General features: G+C 42.0%; 1 protein-coding gene across 1 annotated transcript in view; it reads right to left on the bottom strand.

Annotated features, from left to right (window-relative positions):
* The window catches only part of CRACDL (CRACD like), a 100,455-nt gene that overhangs the window by 23,626 nt on the left and 62,555 nt on the right, over positions 1-14,274 (bottom strand). Inside the window, exons 3-5 of the mRNA XM_039872481.1 lie at positions 9,865-10,033; positions 5,135-5,270; positions 4,634-4,795 (exon numbers count right to left, since the gene is read on the bottom strand). Coding sequence (XP_039728415.1) covers positions 4,634-4,795; positions 5,135-5,270; positions 9,865-10,033 — 467 coding nt within the window. The remainder of the gene's footprint in view (positions 1-4,633; positions 4,796-5,134; positions 5,271-9,864; positions 10,034-14,274) is intronic.

The following is a 14,274-nucleotide window of genomic DNA, read 5'->3' as shown; positions in this document are numbered from 1 at the left end:
CACATCTTCAATTTTACTTTTACTGTAGTAAAACACACATAAAATTTGCCATTTTAATGATTTTAAATGTATAGTTCAGTGGTAGTAAATGCATTCATATTACTGTGGCCACTATCCATCTCTAGAACTTTTCCTCTTGTAAAACTGGAACTCTGTCCCCACTAAACGTGAACTCCCCACTGGCCCAGCCCCTGGTACCCACCATTCTACTTTCTGTCTCTACAAATGTGCCTACTCTAGATACCTCAAAAATAAGGATTCATACAGTATTGTCCTTTTGTGACTGGCTTATTTCACTCAGCATAATGTCCTCAAGGTTCACCCATATTGTAGCATGTGACAGAATTTCCTTGCTTTTCCACTGGATATATACACCACATTTTATTTATCCAGTCACCTGTCTATGGACACTTGTGTTGCTTCCACATTTTAGCTACTGTGAATAATGCTGCTATGGACATGGGTGTGAAAATATCTGTTTGGAAATTTGCTTACAAGTCTTTTGGGTCCCAGATGTGGAATTGTGGGCTCACATGGTAATTCTAGTTTTATTTTTTTGAGGACCCTTTATACTGTTTTCCATGGTGGCTGCACCATTTTACTTTGCCACCAACTGTGCATGAGGGTTCCAATTTCTCCACATCCTCACCAACACTTGTTATTGCGTTTTTTTTTTTTTTTATAGTAGCCATCCTGATGGGTGTGTGGTGGTGTCATGTTTATATTTTAACTTAAGACCGTAATTTTATGCATCTCAATGGTTTAGTAAGCCCTCAGGAGGGAGGCAGCAAAGAGACACAGGAATGAGCGGGCTCCTGGGGTATGGGGTGTCTCGCTCACCTGCTTTTCCAAACCCAGGAGCCCCACACAGAGTAATACCCAGTAATCTGTGCTAAACTCAGGGGGAGCCAGAAGGATGACACTGCTAGAGAGACTAGGTCTGACTCAGGGACCGTCTCTGCCAAGGGCACTGCCTCAGGGAGAAACACAGCTTTCCTGTTCACATAAAGTTTTCTTATATTTTCTAATGCAAGCATAAAGTTTATTCCTGTCAACTGGGGGAAGACATTTACTAAAATGAGGGAAAAGAGTCATAAGTGGACACAATCCATTTTAGTTCTCTTGTTTTAGATACACAGGTTCTGATGGGAGAAAAGCAAGAAAAATTATTTTTTAAATAAATCACAGATAGGACTCCTAGTCACAGCTTCCTCTGTACCATGGCTTTGGCTTCCCGTCTCTGGAATTTGCCTTAGATTGGACCAGTGACACCCTTCCCAGGTAGTTCTCCTTAGTGGTCACAAGCAGGGTGGGTCCATTTCAAAACCACACAGAACCCTTCACTTTCACCTTGTCTAGAGGAGCAGTGTATATAAACACTTGGTAAAACTGTATTTGTTTTTGTTTTTTTTCCTGACTGTCTGGGACTTAAGAGAATAGACAAGATGAGCTGCTCTGCAAATGCAGTGAGTCCACCACATGAGAATAGTCGCTTCTGTGACAAATGGGACTCTGGTTTCCCTGTTATAACCCTGACTCCTCTCCACCTGGGTCTCTGCATATATGCTGCCTTGAACTGATGGTCCCAGTGTGGCCCACACTGGCCTCCACAATGGCCCCCATGCTTGGAACACTGGCCAGGAGCTCCACGGCCCAGACATTGAATAACCACCTCTGGGCAACCCCCGCGCTGGCTGTCACAGTGGCTCTTCCTGCCAGGGAAGAGCTCCTGCTGCTCAGTCTGCACTGTGGTTTGAGGTCATGGGGCCTGGAGAGACCAGCCCTTCAGGACGAGGGGTCTTTAATCAGTGATGCAGCCGCCAGGATGGCACAGGAGCCGTGGGGCCCAGGGGCAGGAAAGTGACGGCGGTTTTATTTGCGACCGGCAGCATCTGACCATGCACACCGGCACTGCCTGCTCCCAGTCACCCAATATTTCCTGAAATCTGTGCTTCTGGACAATTCTGGAAAGTGGGTGATTTAAAAATCTAACAGTGGCCCCATGTTGGGGGATGTGGCTCCCAGGGTCCTGGAGCTCAGAGGCCGTTTTGGGTGGGGTGACACTGAATGACAACTGCTCTACAGTGTTTATCCTCAAAAAGAGGGCTCAGCCACTGAGGGGAGGGCTGAGGACTGCACCCACGGGAACAGTCAGCAGACACGAAGCGGGGGTGATGGGGCTGGGGGTGCTGTTAGGAGCCAGCTGACCTTTCCTTGTGAGGGAATGACAGACACTGACTTATCTGCTTTCATCTGATTCTCTCCCAAACTCTCTGAGGACAGAGACTCCTCTAGGTGACGGAACCCGCCTGCAGGCTTGCTCTGTAGTGGTAGGTGCATTTTTTTGCCACCAGAGCTGTGTCCTCTCCATCAACCTGCCCTCACCTCCCAGAGCAAACAGACTTGTCATTTTGTCACCCTCTACCCAATATTCCCTACTTAATGGCAGCAAATCTAGACTAAGACTAGCTAGATATAATTTTACCTTAAAAAAATCACCAAATTACGTTTCATCAATTGCTACCTCATGTGGTAATAAAATTTTTCAAAGTAATTCCATGCATTTCCTGAAAACACTCCTTCTGCCAGGAAATAGCACCTTGGCAGTGACATCAGGTATTGTTTCTGAACACCTTTTTTCACAATAATCTTCATTAAGTTTCTCTGTCTAGCATGTGAGCCTGTGGAAGGTGTCACAGCAGGAAAAAATTAAACAGCCTACAACCCTATCCTTTTGGGATTGAAGGCACCATTGTATCAAATACCATATGTTATATAAACACATTTAAAGAGTGCATTGTTCCTCTCTCTATCAGTCTACTGTGCCCAAAATACCTTCAGGGCACAAAATACCATCATTGTGTCTTCAAAACCTTGAGGATAAAGATTATCTATTTTTTTTTAAGTCTTAAAGGCTCAAATTTTGGTTGCCTATGAAGCTAGTGCAATGTTCATATTGCCCAACAGTTGATTAAATCTCTGAACATTCAAAAAAACACATCGCCCTCACAGGAGGGGTGTTGAGAAGGACGAGGCCAGTCCCACTGGCACAAATGGCCCCTGCTCAGCTAAGTCTGAGATCCGAGCATCATAGCATCACGGGTTTGGAGCTGGGCTCACTCCCCAGGGGATGGAGTTAGAAAGTGTTCTTTACACTGTGTGTCCCAGCCAAATGCAGAGAAACACGGTGCTCTGCACATCAGAGCGCACCATGGGATGGAATGGGGGCGAGTCAGACATCTGCCCCGCAACATGGCCCTGAAACACACATGGTCACATCTGGACCTGAGGCTGGGGACCCTGAAACTGCACTTGAGAATGCGAGATATGTCTGTCACATAGTAATTACACCTTCAACGGCCACAAGCCTGTCGACTTCCCCTCCAGTATTTTAAGGGGTGAAAGGCTGGCTTGAAGTCCAGGACATGAGACTGTCTTCCTTGTCCTGTCTTCCTTGTCCTACAGGTGGGACAATGGGTGTGGGTAGCCCACTGTTCTCAGATACTGCTCGTGGAGCAAGCAGGGTCAGGCTCACGCCAGAGCAGAATTCTGGACAGAGCAGTTCTCTAGCCAGCTTGGGGTGAACCTCCGGCCCTGCGGCATGTTTACGCTCGGCCACACCACAGTCTCTCCCATTCCTTCCATCAGTGACCCCCTGGGAATCTACGAGTGCACATGAGTTGGGTAGATATTCCTTCCCCCGCCTTTGCAAGGGGGCCTCTGGCTGGCCAGGCTGAAGTGACTACTGACTATATATTTCAGAGCAGCACAGAATCTGCAAGACTCCAAGTCACAACGAAACCCTGACATTTCACTGCAAAAGGCCCTGGACCAGGACAGAAGTGACTGCTCCAAGGATGGTCGGGGCATGTGTGTGGCTATAAACAATGGATTCTGGCCTTTGTTTGCTTTCCAGTCTTCAGTATAAGTGGATAATTCTAACTCTACCCAACCCTCAGCTGCTTGTCCAGAAAGGAAAAGGATCATTTATGCACAAATACCTCGAATAGACTTAAAATGGCAACACTGTAAGCCATGTTGTTCATACATGAGAAGGAGCTCAGTGCTTCCTCATGGGTTCCCACAGGGGAAGGCGGCATCCGGGATGAGCTCCCCACCCTGCAGAGGCCGTGCACACCGCTGCTGCCTGTGGAACTGATCTTGCCGCCCTGTTTACTGGCACCCCATCTCCCACTCCTCCCCGTGCCCAGCAAGTGCGAATCACCCTCCCTCAGACATGGGAGCCTAGATGAAGCCAAGTATGTTCACCACTCCCTTGTCCTCCGGCCAAGTGTCATGACAACAGAGAACAGAAACAAAGGCGTTTCACTCTTTGAGAAGGGACACTGCTCTGGTCATCTGCTCAGACAGGAAAAACAAGGTCTAGGGTTGATTGTATCAGATCTCTAGCCATTACGAAGAATGCTACCAAAACCTTATCTCCCAACAAGACCTGAATTTCTGCTCAAAGAATGAAAATAAATACCAACTGTGGGCTCCAGTGCCCTGGGCGGGACTACCTCCTGGCCACACCTGGCACAGGAATCTCAGGGGAGCATAGAGGCCACCAGAGGCCCCAGCTGCCCCTGCCGTGGGTGTGGACGGAGGTGTAGGCAGTGCAGGCTGCACTTGCCTTTATGGCTGTACCGGGACCGGTATCGTGCAGCAGGCACATCTCTGGGGGGCTCCTGGGCAGACCGTCGTCTTCAGAACTCATGCCGGCGTCATCTCCCCGCTTGGCAGGAAGGCCGCCTGGAGGTGGTGGTCCCATTTTCACATTACACTGTATTTTTAACTGGATTGGAATAAAGAACATTTGCTCTTGTTTTCATCAGTGACTTTTATCAACAAACCCTCCTGCCCCAATTCATTCATTCAGGAGATATTTTGACACCCTCACCTGGGGCGGGAGACTGAACCCAAAGAGCGGCTGCCACAGCCTTGAAAATGAGTATTTATAACTTAGAATGAGATGGGATCCAGTCATAACTCACTTGGAGTGTCTTGGGAGAGCTGTGACGTGCACGCAATTATACCCCAAAATATATCAGATAAAGCAAGTAGAAATGATTTTAAAACTTCTCGATTCATGTGCGACATACATACCAAGTGTCACTGACAAGGAAAAGTTTACCTGCAGAGCCTTAATCCGGTCACAAACGTTTTCTTGGGAAAACACCCGCACAGGCCGTGTAGGGTCCTGTCCCGACTCGGGAATGAAAATACTGTCGTGTGAGAGGGCCCGGCCACCCAAAGCACCCCTTGACTCCCTAGGAGAAAGAGACACTGTGAAACTCTGCTCACGTCACCTCTCAGCTGGGTCCTCAGGACGAACAGCAAGGGGCACTGGGGTTGATGGCCCTGGGTACCACAAGCCCTTGGCTGCATTCATTTTTGAATTGGTCCTGATTGCAGTTTATCCCCATCCTGTCAAATACCTCAGTCAACTATTAGGAGTGTTGTAGAGACAGGAATTTTCCTAACAGATCTGAAGATTGTGAGTATTCTTTTTATTAATTGAAAAACCGAGATTTGACAAGGTATGAGGTCCCAGATGGGGGCCTCGACTGGCTGGCAGGGTTGCCCGGGAACGTGAAGTCACCGCTGTGGGCAAACATGCAGCCCCTCGGTGGGCTGAGGGCTGAGGGCCGGCCTCCCGGAGGCACCCTCACAAGGAGGTCTGAAGTACACATTCATGGCTGGGTTTGAAATGACAATTGCCGCCTGCAAAGCCACATCCCCTTTTCTTTACTTAGTATCATCTGTGCAATCCAACCTGTGTGCCTAGGTCCTGGAGTGTAGGTGGTGGGCCTTTCTGTCATCACCATCCCAGCCCTTTCCCCAGGCCCAAGCTCAAGGCCCCAGTTTGGAACTGCACCCACAGGACATTTGCAAAATGTCCTAAGAGGATATGGGAGTTAGCTGTCATATTTTCCTAGCAGCAGTGGCTGTCTGAACAATAGGTGGAAGGAGGTGATTAAGACCCAACGATGAAGGAAGGAAAGCACCCCCCACCCCCTGCAGACTGGCCATCTTGTACACCATGACCGTCCTCCGCCACCTAGCCCTGGGCACCCTGACCTCCGTGAGGCATTAGGAACTCTTAGGCATGGCCCTGCTGCACTGCAGACCTAGTCTTGTTGGCTAGTGATGCTGTCTAACTTCTTTCTAGCCCATAATAATGAGCCTGCAAGTGGGGAACCCAGGGTTCTAGAAGGGTGTGTCTTCACATTTCTGGGAGGGAATCAGGCCAAGCGAAAGCACCAGGCAGGCCCTCTCACAATGGCAGCTCTTGTCACAAAGGACACAGGCACACTTGGGTTTCCCTGCCTTCAGTGGGCTGCCTGCGGCCACACCCTTTGGAAACTATGATCACTGCTCTAAGGCCTCCTCTGGGCCGAACTGGGTGTTGAGACAGTGTGAAAAAGCCTCCGCAGAAACACAAGGCCATTCACTGTAGCAATGCTTATGGGAGCAAAACACTGGGGGCAATCCAAACGTCCCTCAGGAGGTGTCTGAATAAATTGTGGAACTTGATATGGGGGGACCAATGAGTGAGGAGGATGTCTGTAACCTGTACACGGGCAGCAGCAGACTACACTAAGGAAAAAAAAAACAGCGCAAAACATTTGTGGAGTGTCAGCTCGGTGTGCGAATATATATGAACATATGTGAATAGATGTATTTGCTTATATTTTTTAAAATAAAAATAAAAGGATAAGTAACAAATTAATAAAACTGATTTCCTTCTAGAGAAGGAGAGAACAAGATGGGAGACAGGGTGCCAAGGTACCCTACACCTACAACTTTGCCTTGGAAGCTATGTAAACGATTTACATGGCTAAAAGGCAAAAATCAAACAAAAACGGAAATAAAACGATCTCTAAAACTAGAAAACAATCAGAAACAAGCCTAATTTTATATTAGGTTGTGGGTATAACCACACAGAGAAAAGTGATTAACTCGACATCCAAGTAACTTTTAATTCTATATCTGTAACAGGATAAATTCTAAGAACAAAACCCACAAAGATATCAAATTGCTCTCTTAGTAGTAGCAATACTGCTTTTTTAAAAAAGTGCAGAACAATCTGTATAGTATATAAACTCTGTGTGGGAAAAGAAGATAATAAAATTATTGTAAGTGTACTGTACAATGAAGAAAATAAATAATTTTACTAATATCATACGGAACCAAGATTTGCAATAAAAAAAAGTGAATTCAAACAAAGAAGTAAAAATTTTGTCTTATAAAATTTAAACTGGAAATATCTGGAAATTAATGATTTATATTTCTCTTTAAAAATAAAGCGTCTTTCCTAGCTGTATGTACTGGTGAGGTCTAGAAGATGGGGACAGCCAACTCACTAGCAATCATCATTCCTGACGACCAGACTGTGGCTCTCAAAATTATGTCACACCAAAAGAAACTAGAATCCTATGAAGAAATGGCTGATTACAGGTTTAGGGTGGGAAATGTACAAAATGAACCCAAGATTTCTCATTGTGCAAGAAAGCAAGGATGCAAAGACAAATGGGGTCATGTCAAAACAACTCAGTAGCAAATTTGAAGTGAGTCTCAATAGCATAAGATGGGACGATATGAGGATAAAAATGAATAAAAATTGTCATGGGTTAAAGCAAACCAAATATATAAAAATTCATGCATTCACAACCATATTCAAGAAAGAAGAAATGAAAAAAACAAAACTCATTGGTCAGTGTTGGGAGTTGCTAGGGTAGCAGGTCATGAGTCTGATGGTGAATCAATAGAAAGAAATCATTATTCCAAACATTATCCTGCCTCTCCTGTACAAACTATATTTGAGAGCCACCAAGCCCTTGATAAAGGAAAGAGCTTCTTCATAGAAAAATTCCAGCTGACACATGCAGACTGAATGACAGAATTAGAAAAACCACCATTTTGCAATGAAATGATGGATATGTGCAATGGGTGTTAAAGCAATTGGTGGAGGAAACACAGTGAGGAGCCCTGCCCAGTGCTCAGTCTCAGAGCCCCCAGAAGTGGGACAGCCAGAAAGTTATGTGCCTTGTGATGTGGTGTGACAGTAAGTATCCAGTACTATCTTGAACCTAAATCTAATCAACTATCTAGATCCCCCTAATACTTTACAAGAAATTCTGAGAATATAAGAATGAGTTCTATCGTACTGAGTGAAAGCAAAGCCAGAAAGCGGGATATTCTGCAAAGCAAATGACCCTGCTCATCCAAAGGATTAATGACATAAAACAAAGGAGAAAGGGGAACCGTTATAGATTAAGAGACTTAAGAGGCATAACCATACAGACACAATAGATTGGGGTCAGCTTTTCAAACCCACAGGGTCCCATAAGCTTTAATATGTGATGGATGAGAAGTTGCTGCAGAGCTAGAAGACACACAGACTCCCAGAGGCTAAGGGATGCCTTTATGATCTCGCCTCCCCACCGCCCTGCTCTCTAAAAATCCTTATTTGTACTTCCCGGGCCTTGTTATATTCTGCCCTCAAGCTTCCTTTCTGAGCATCGATCCAGCAAAACTTTACCAGTAACTGGGGACCAGGCCCTTGCTAGGTGCTGGGGATATAAAGATGAAAAGGACACTGTCCCCACTTCTCATGGGCTCCAGTGATAAACAGGAGATGGACAAATGGACAGGTCATTTTGCACCCGCTCATCCCACCTGCCATACTCCTGCCTGGGCCTCTGTCCCCAAGACCAGAACTGTGTGTTCAAGAGATGGGAGTGGGTGAGGTGAGGGTTACAGTTTTCCGGGAGCTGGCCCAGTGAGGAAATTTATTAAGTAGTGCTGTTATCACGATAACGTCTCACTCCCCAAGAGTTTGGAGCACACTGATTTTAAAAATCTGTGTTCAGTGCATCCTCCCCATACTTCTCAAGGTGCGAGGAGAGCATCCTGCTACCATCGAAAACAAAACAAACAAAAATACCTGAAGGAAACACTCAAATCTTTCCTCTTCAGTCATTTGGTGCCACCAAGTGGTCAGTGTAATTTCTACTCCTTTAAAAACCAGGGAGGAGGCTGGAAACAGGAGGGAGGAGTGGTGCTGGGGGTGGAGGGAACAGGACACCATCGCTGGGATGCTGAAGTCTGTGACCCTCCTCAGCATGGCCTATTCCCCAATCTTGAGGGTCATTATGCCTCTGAAGAGTTTTATCTTCAAATTAAGGGCCAAAGTTGTTTAGAAGGAAACATAAAAGTTGGCATGGCAAAAAACCTGGTCTTTTCTTTCCTTTTACTCACAGATATAACTGCTAGAATAACTGGAGTATATGTATTATAACTATATTTTGGTGAAATACAAGTTCTAAAAATAAGGATTCCTCCACTAGGCTTCCCCAAAGTTTCATACCTACAGAATCTGTTCTTCTCAACAGTATTCTGGGATGATTTTTCTAAGACAGAACAGCAAAAGCCCCCTACCCCCTAACCCTGAACATTTTCTGGTATAGTATCCAGGCCCTCAAAAGAGTTTTAGGCCAAATTAAATCAGGGCTCTTATCCCTATCGTGCCACTTTCAGCTGTAGGATATTGGGCAACTTCTCCAAAATTCTGCTAAAGCTTGGTGTGCTAGTTTGTAAAGTGGTATACCTTACTTCCTGTCCCACAGTGACCACAGACATTTAATATATGCAGCACCTGGCACATGGCAGGCACCTAATAATTTCCCCGCAATGTTCTCCACTCCCATGTATGAAAAGACAGAATGGCACAACATCAGTGGGAGAACCCAGAAAACAGGCTCAGAAACCCAGCAAGTTACCAAGACAACAATACAGAGTGTTTCGGCACACAGGCCCCACCACAGAATATAAGCCCTGAGGATGCGATAAGCAACTTACTCTAGCTCATCCTCTGAGTCATAGCCCACTGCCCTTGACTCCATGGCGACGACCTCATCCTTCACCTGACTTTGCTTCCAGGTGCTACTTCCTGTGGACGAAGGTGATTCCTTCCTCTTCTTCTTCCCGAAGAACTTCTTAAATGTTTTGAATTTGGATTTTTTCTTTCCTGTGAAGAAGGAACGCACAGAGCACTTACTAAGCCTGTGTGAGACATGCTCGGGAAGGGGGAAAGCAGGATTTTTGTCCATGCCTCAATGACTTGCTCCTGACAGTTTTTTTTTTTTTTTTTTTTTTGTGTACAGAGAAGTTCTTGGGGTATCACTTCTGCACATCTGGAAAGAAATCTTGATTTCTGACTGTTTTGGACATTTAACAAAAGAGCCAACCAGGAAAGCTCTGGAGCAAGATCACAGAATCGAAGCACGAGCGACTGTCCTCTTGCTTGAAACCAAACTTTAATCTCTGAAATATATATAGTCAAAAGCAGGAAGTAAAAACTGATGAGGTAAAGGCCATGTCATAACCCAAATTATTTTTCAAAATAATCTTAAGCGCTTCATTTAGCATGGCCCTGAACACCAAGGACAGTCGGGAGAGGTCCAGCTTTGTGGACCAGAGGTGCTCACGACAGTGCCAAGGACAGTGAGGAGCTAACATCTTTGGGTGAGAAAAATCATCAAATGGTGGTAGCAGCGCTGAGCCTGACTCGACCATGCTTCCCGTACCGTTACAATATCACAAACACTCGCAAGCATGCTGTCTCCTGCATTCTCACTCACAAACTCTGTCATATCCGGGATCCTGTGATTTCACAATAGCAGCTCAATCTAGAGTTATCCCTTTCCTTCCGAATTTACAAGAACTAATAATAGAAGGATGCCACATTGTAGGCTGTCTAATATATCCTGAAAATCTGCTAGAACAATTTGTTTTTAAGTAAATAAGCTGAATTCTTAAAAAAAAATGTAGTCTTTACATTTGGTTTATATGAATGCTCCCTAATGTAGAGAATTTCTTAGAATTATCTACTAGGATTTCCCATAATTGAGTAAATCCTTGCCCAAAGGGAATCCAGTGCTACAGCAAAATCTTCTTAACTTCATAGTGGAAGTTTGCTTACCTTCATAATCACAAAACGATTATGTTGTTAAGTGACGGTTCTCAATGAGAGTCTATGACACAGAAACTTATTAATTCAACTTCTTTAATGGTGACAGGGCCAATACAGGTTTTCTGTTTCTTGATTCTGTTTTATTAAGTTACATTTTGCTAGGAATCAATTTTTTCCAAATTTTCTAATTTACTGGCATATAGATATTAATCACATCCTCTTATTGTTTTATCATCCATACCATCTGTAATAAAGTTCTCTTTCTCAGCCCCGATATTAATTATCTGTGCCTCTCTGTCTTTTTCCTTTATCAGAGGTTTGTCGATTCTATTTGCCTTAAAAAAGTTTGGCTTTGATAATTCTTTCTACTAAATGTTTGTTTTTTTATTGTATTCATTTTTATTCTTATCTTTATCCTTTCCTTCCTCCTACTTTCTTCAGATTTACTTTGCTATCTTTTTAAACTTCTTGAGATGAATAGTTAGCTTATTAATTTTTAGGCAGCTTTATTAATTTTAGGGACTTTCTAAGCACTTGAGGATTTTCTTATCTTTCCGTTTCTGATTTCTAACTTAATTGTATTGTGCTCAGAGAATATACCGTGTATGATTTGAATCTGTTCAAATTTGTTGAGACTTGCATTATGGCCTACCATAAATTTGTAAATGTTCTTAATGTGTTTGAAAATAATGTATTTTTCAATGTTTAATATATTTCTGTTAGGACAAAGCCTTTTTAAATTGTGTTGTCTAAATAGTTTGTATCTTTAATTTTTAATACACTTGTTCTATCAATTACTGATAAGGTGTATTAAAAAGTTCACTATAGATTTTATCTTTATATAACTACTCTAACTTTTAAAATTATGTAATACATAGAAAGGTAAATTTATTATCTTGCAGGGGAACTGAACCTTTTGTGAAATGCCCTCTTTAATTTTAGTAATGCTTTTTTGTCTTACATTTTATTTTGACTGCTATTAATATAGTGATGCCGGCTTCCTTTTGTCTGGTGTTTGCAAGGTACATGTTTTTCTATCCTTTTATCTTTAACTTTTCTGAATTCTTATAATTAAGAGAATTAGAGTCTTAGAAATCCAATTGGATGATCTTTAACTTCTAATTGGAAAATTAATTGAGTAGTCTACTTATACTCACTGTAGTTACTGATGTGTTAATAAAAACAAGTCTACTGTCTTAGGTGCTTTTTCTTAATTTCCTTATCATCTTTCGGATTAACTGACTTTAAAAAATTATTCCATTTCTTCCCACTTCTAGTTTGTAAACTTTGCCTTTAATCTCTGTTTTTCTTTTGGTGATTTTCCCTAGAAATTATTCTACACATTCTATTACAGGACAAGGCAAGGAACTTAGATTACCTTAATACTATTTTTATGCCCTACTGTTTTTGTTCTGAACTTTAAAAAAACCCAAAAGGCATCATTCCATGTATATTTAGATGCATTCACTTGTTTCTCTTTTCCTTTGCTTATAGTTTCTTCTTTCAGACCTTTCATCTAGGATGATTTTCCTTCTGCCTGAAGCGGATTCCTTCAGAATCTACTTTAGTAAAGGTCTGCTGGTGACAAACTCGGTTCTTATTTGTCTGAAAATGTCTTCATTTCTCTTTCATTCCTAAAACATACATTTTCCTAGGTATAACATTCTAGGTTGGCAATTATTTTTTTCTAAAGTTTTCTTTCAATAATATTGAAGCTATTATTTCACTGTTTTATGGCTTCTCATGTGGTTGTGCAGTCAGTCATCAATTCTTTGTACCCTTCAAGGTCATCTGTCTTTTTTTTTCCTCAGACTAATTTTAAGATTTTTCCTCTTATCTTTGATTTTCTATATTTTCCACTCTATGTGAATTTTCTTTTATTTATCCTTCCTGGGATTTATCAGGTTTCTTAAATCTGTGGAGTGGGTCTTTTTTTTTTAAATCAATTCCAGAAAATTCTCAGCTATTCTCTCTTTTCCTGAGACTGTGCTTAAATGTATCTTATGCCCTTTCACTTATCTCTATGCCTCTTGTCCTCTCTTCTGAATTTTCCATTTTTTTTTTACCATTCTATGCTACATTCTGTATGCTTTCTTGTGATCTATCTTGAACTGATATTATTTGCTATTAAATTCACTACTGAATTTTTAATTGTAATAAAATACTTATTTCTAGAAAACCCATTTGATTGTTTTTCAAATATGGTACATCATTTAAAACATTATTTTTAAAATTACATACAGTAAAACTCAGTCTTTTTGATGTGCACAGAGTTGCATAATCACTACCAAAATTAAGATACAGAACTGTACCATCACCCCTCCTGATGCCCTTTTGTAGCCAAACCCTTCCCGTCTTTAACCCCTGATATGTTCTCTGTTCCTATAGTTTTGCCTTTTCCAGAGTGTCATATGGATTGATTCACAGAGTAGGAATCCTTTTGATTCTGGCTTCTTTCACTTAGCACAATGCCGTAAGAGATTCATACATGTTGCTACGTCAATCAATAGTTTGTTCCTTATTATTGCTGAGTACTGTTCCATTGTATGGATATAGCACTTTGTTTAACCACTGGGCAGCTGAAGGATACTGGGGTTCTTTTCAGTTTTTAGCAATTATGAATAAAGTTGCTGTAGGTTTTTATGTAACATAAATTTTCATTTCTCTTAACTAAACAGCTAAGAGTGGGATTGCTGGGTCATAAACTAAGTGTATATTTAATTTTATAAGAAACTGCAAAAATATTTTCCAAAATGGTTGTATCATTTTGTATTACCATCAGCAATATATGAGAGCTCCAGTTGTTCTGCATCTCAGCATTTGTTATTGTTGGGCGTGGTTTTGTTTTGCAATTCTAATAGGTGTATAGTGGTATCTCATTGTAGTTTTAATTTGCATTGGTTAATGACTGTAAGTGTTGAGCACTTTTTCATGTGCTTATTTGCCATCTGTATATCTTCTTAGGTAAAGCCTACTTTTTAATTGGGTTATTTTCTTACTGTTGAATTTTGAGAGTTCTAAATACTAATCTCTTGTCAAGTGTGATTTGCAAATATTTCTCCCAGTCTTTGACTTGTCTTTTATTTTCTTAATAGTATCTTTTACAGAACAAAAGTTTAAAATTTTGATGAGGTCAAATTTACCAATTTTTTCTTTTAGAGACTAAAATGTCATCTCTAAGAAGACTTACCTAATCCCAAGTCATCAATATTTTCTCCTATGTTTTCTTTTAAAGGTTTTATACTGTTATATTTATGCTTATAATGTATTTTAAAGTAATTTTTGTATAATCTATG

This window comes from Pteropus medius, unplaced genomic scaffold (genome assembly GCF_902729225.1).
Source record: "Pteropus medius unplaced genomic scaffold, Ma_sr-lr_union100, whole genome shotgun sequence".
Lineage (NCBI taxonomy): Eukaryota > Metazoa > Chordata > Mammalia > Chiroptera > Pteropodidae > Pteropus > Pteropus medius.
This window is presented reverse-complemented; position numbering and strand designations above follow the sequence as displayed.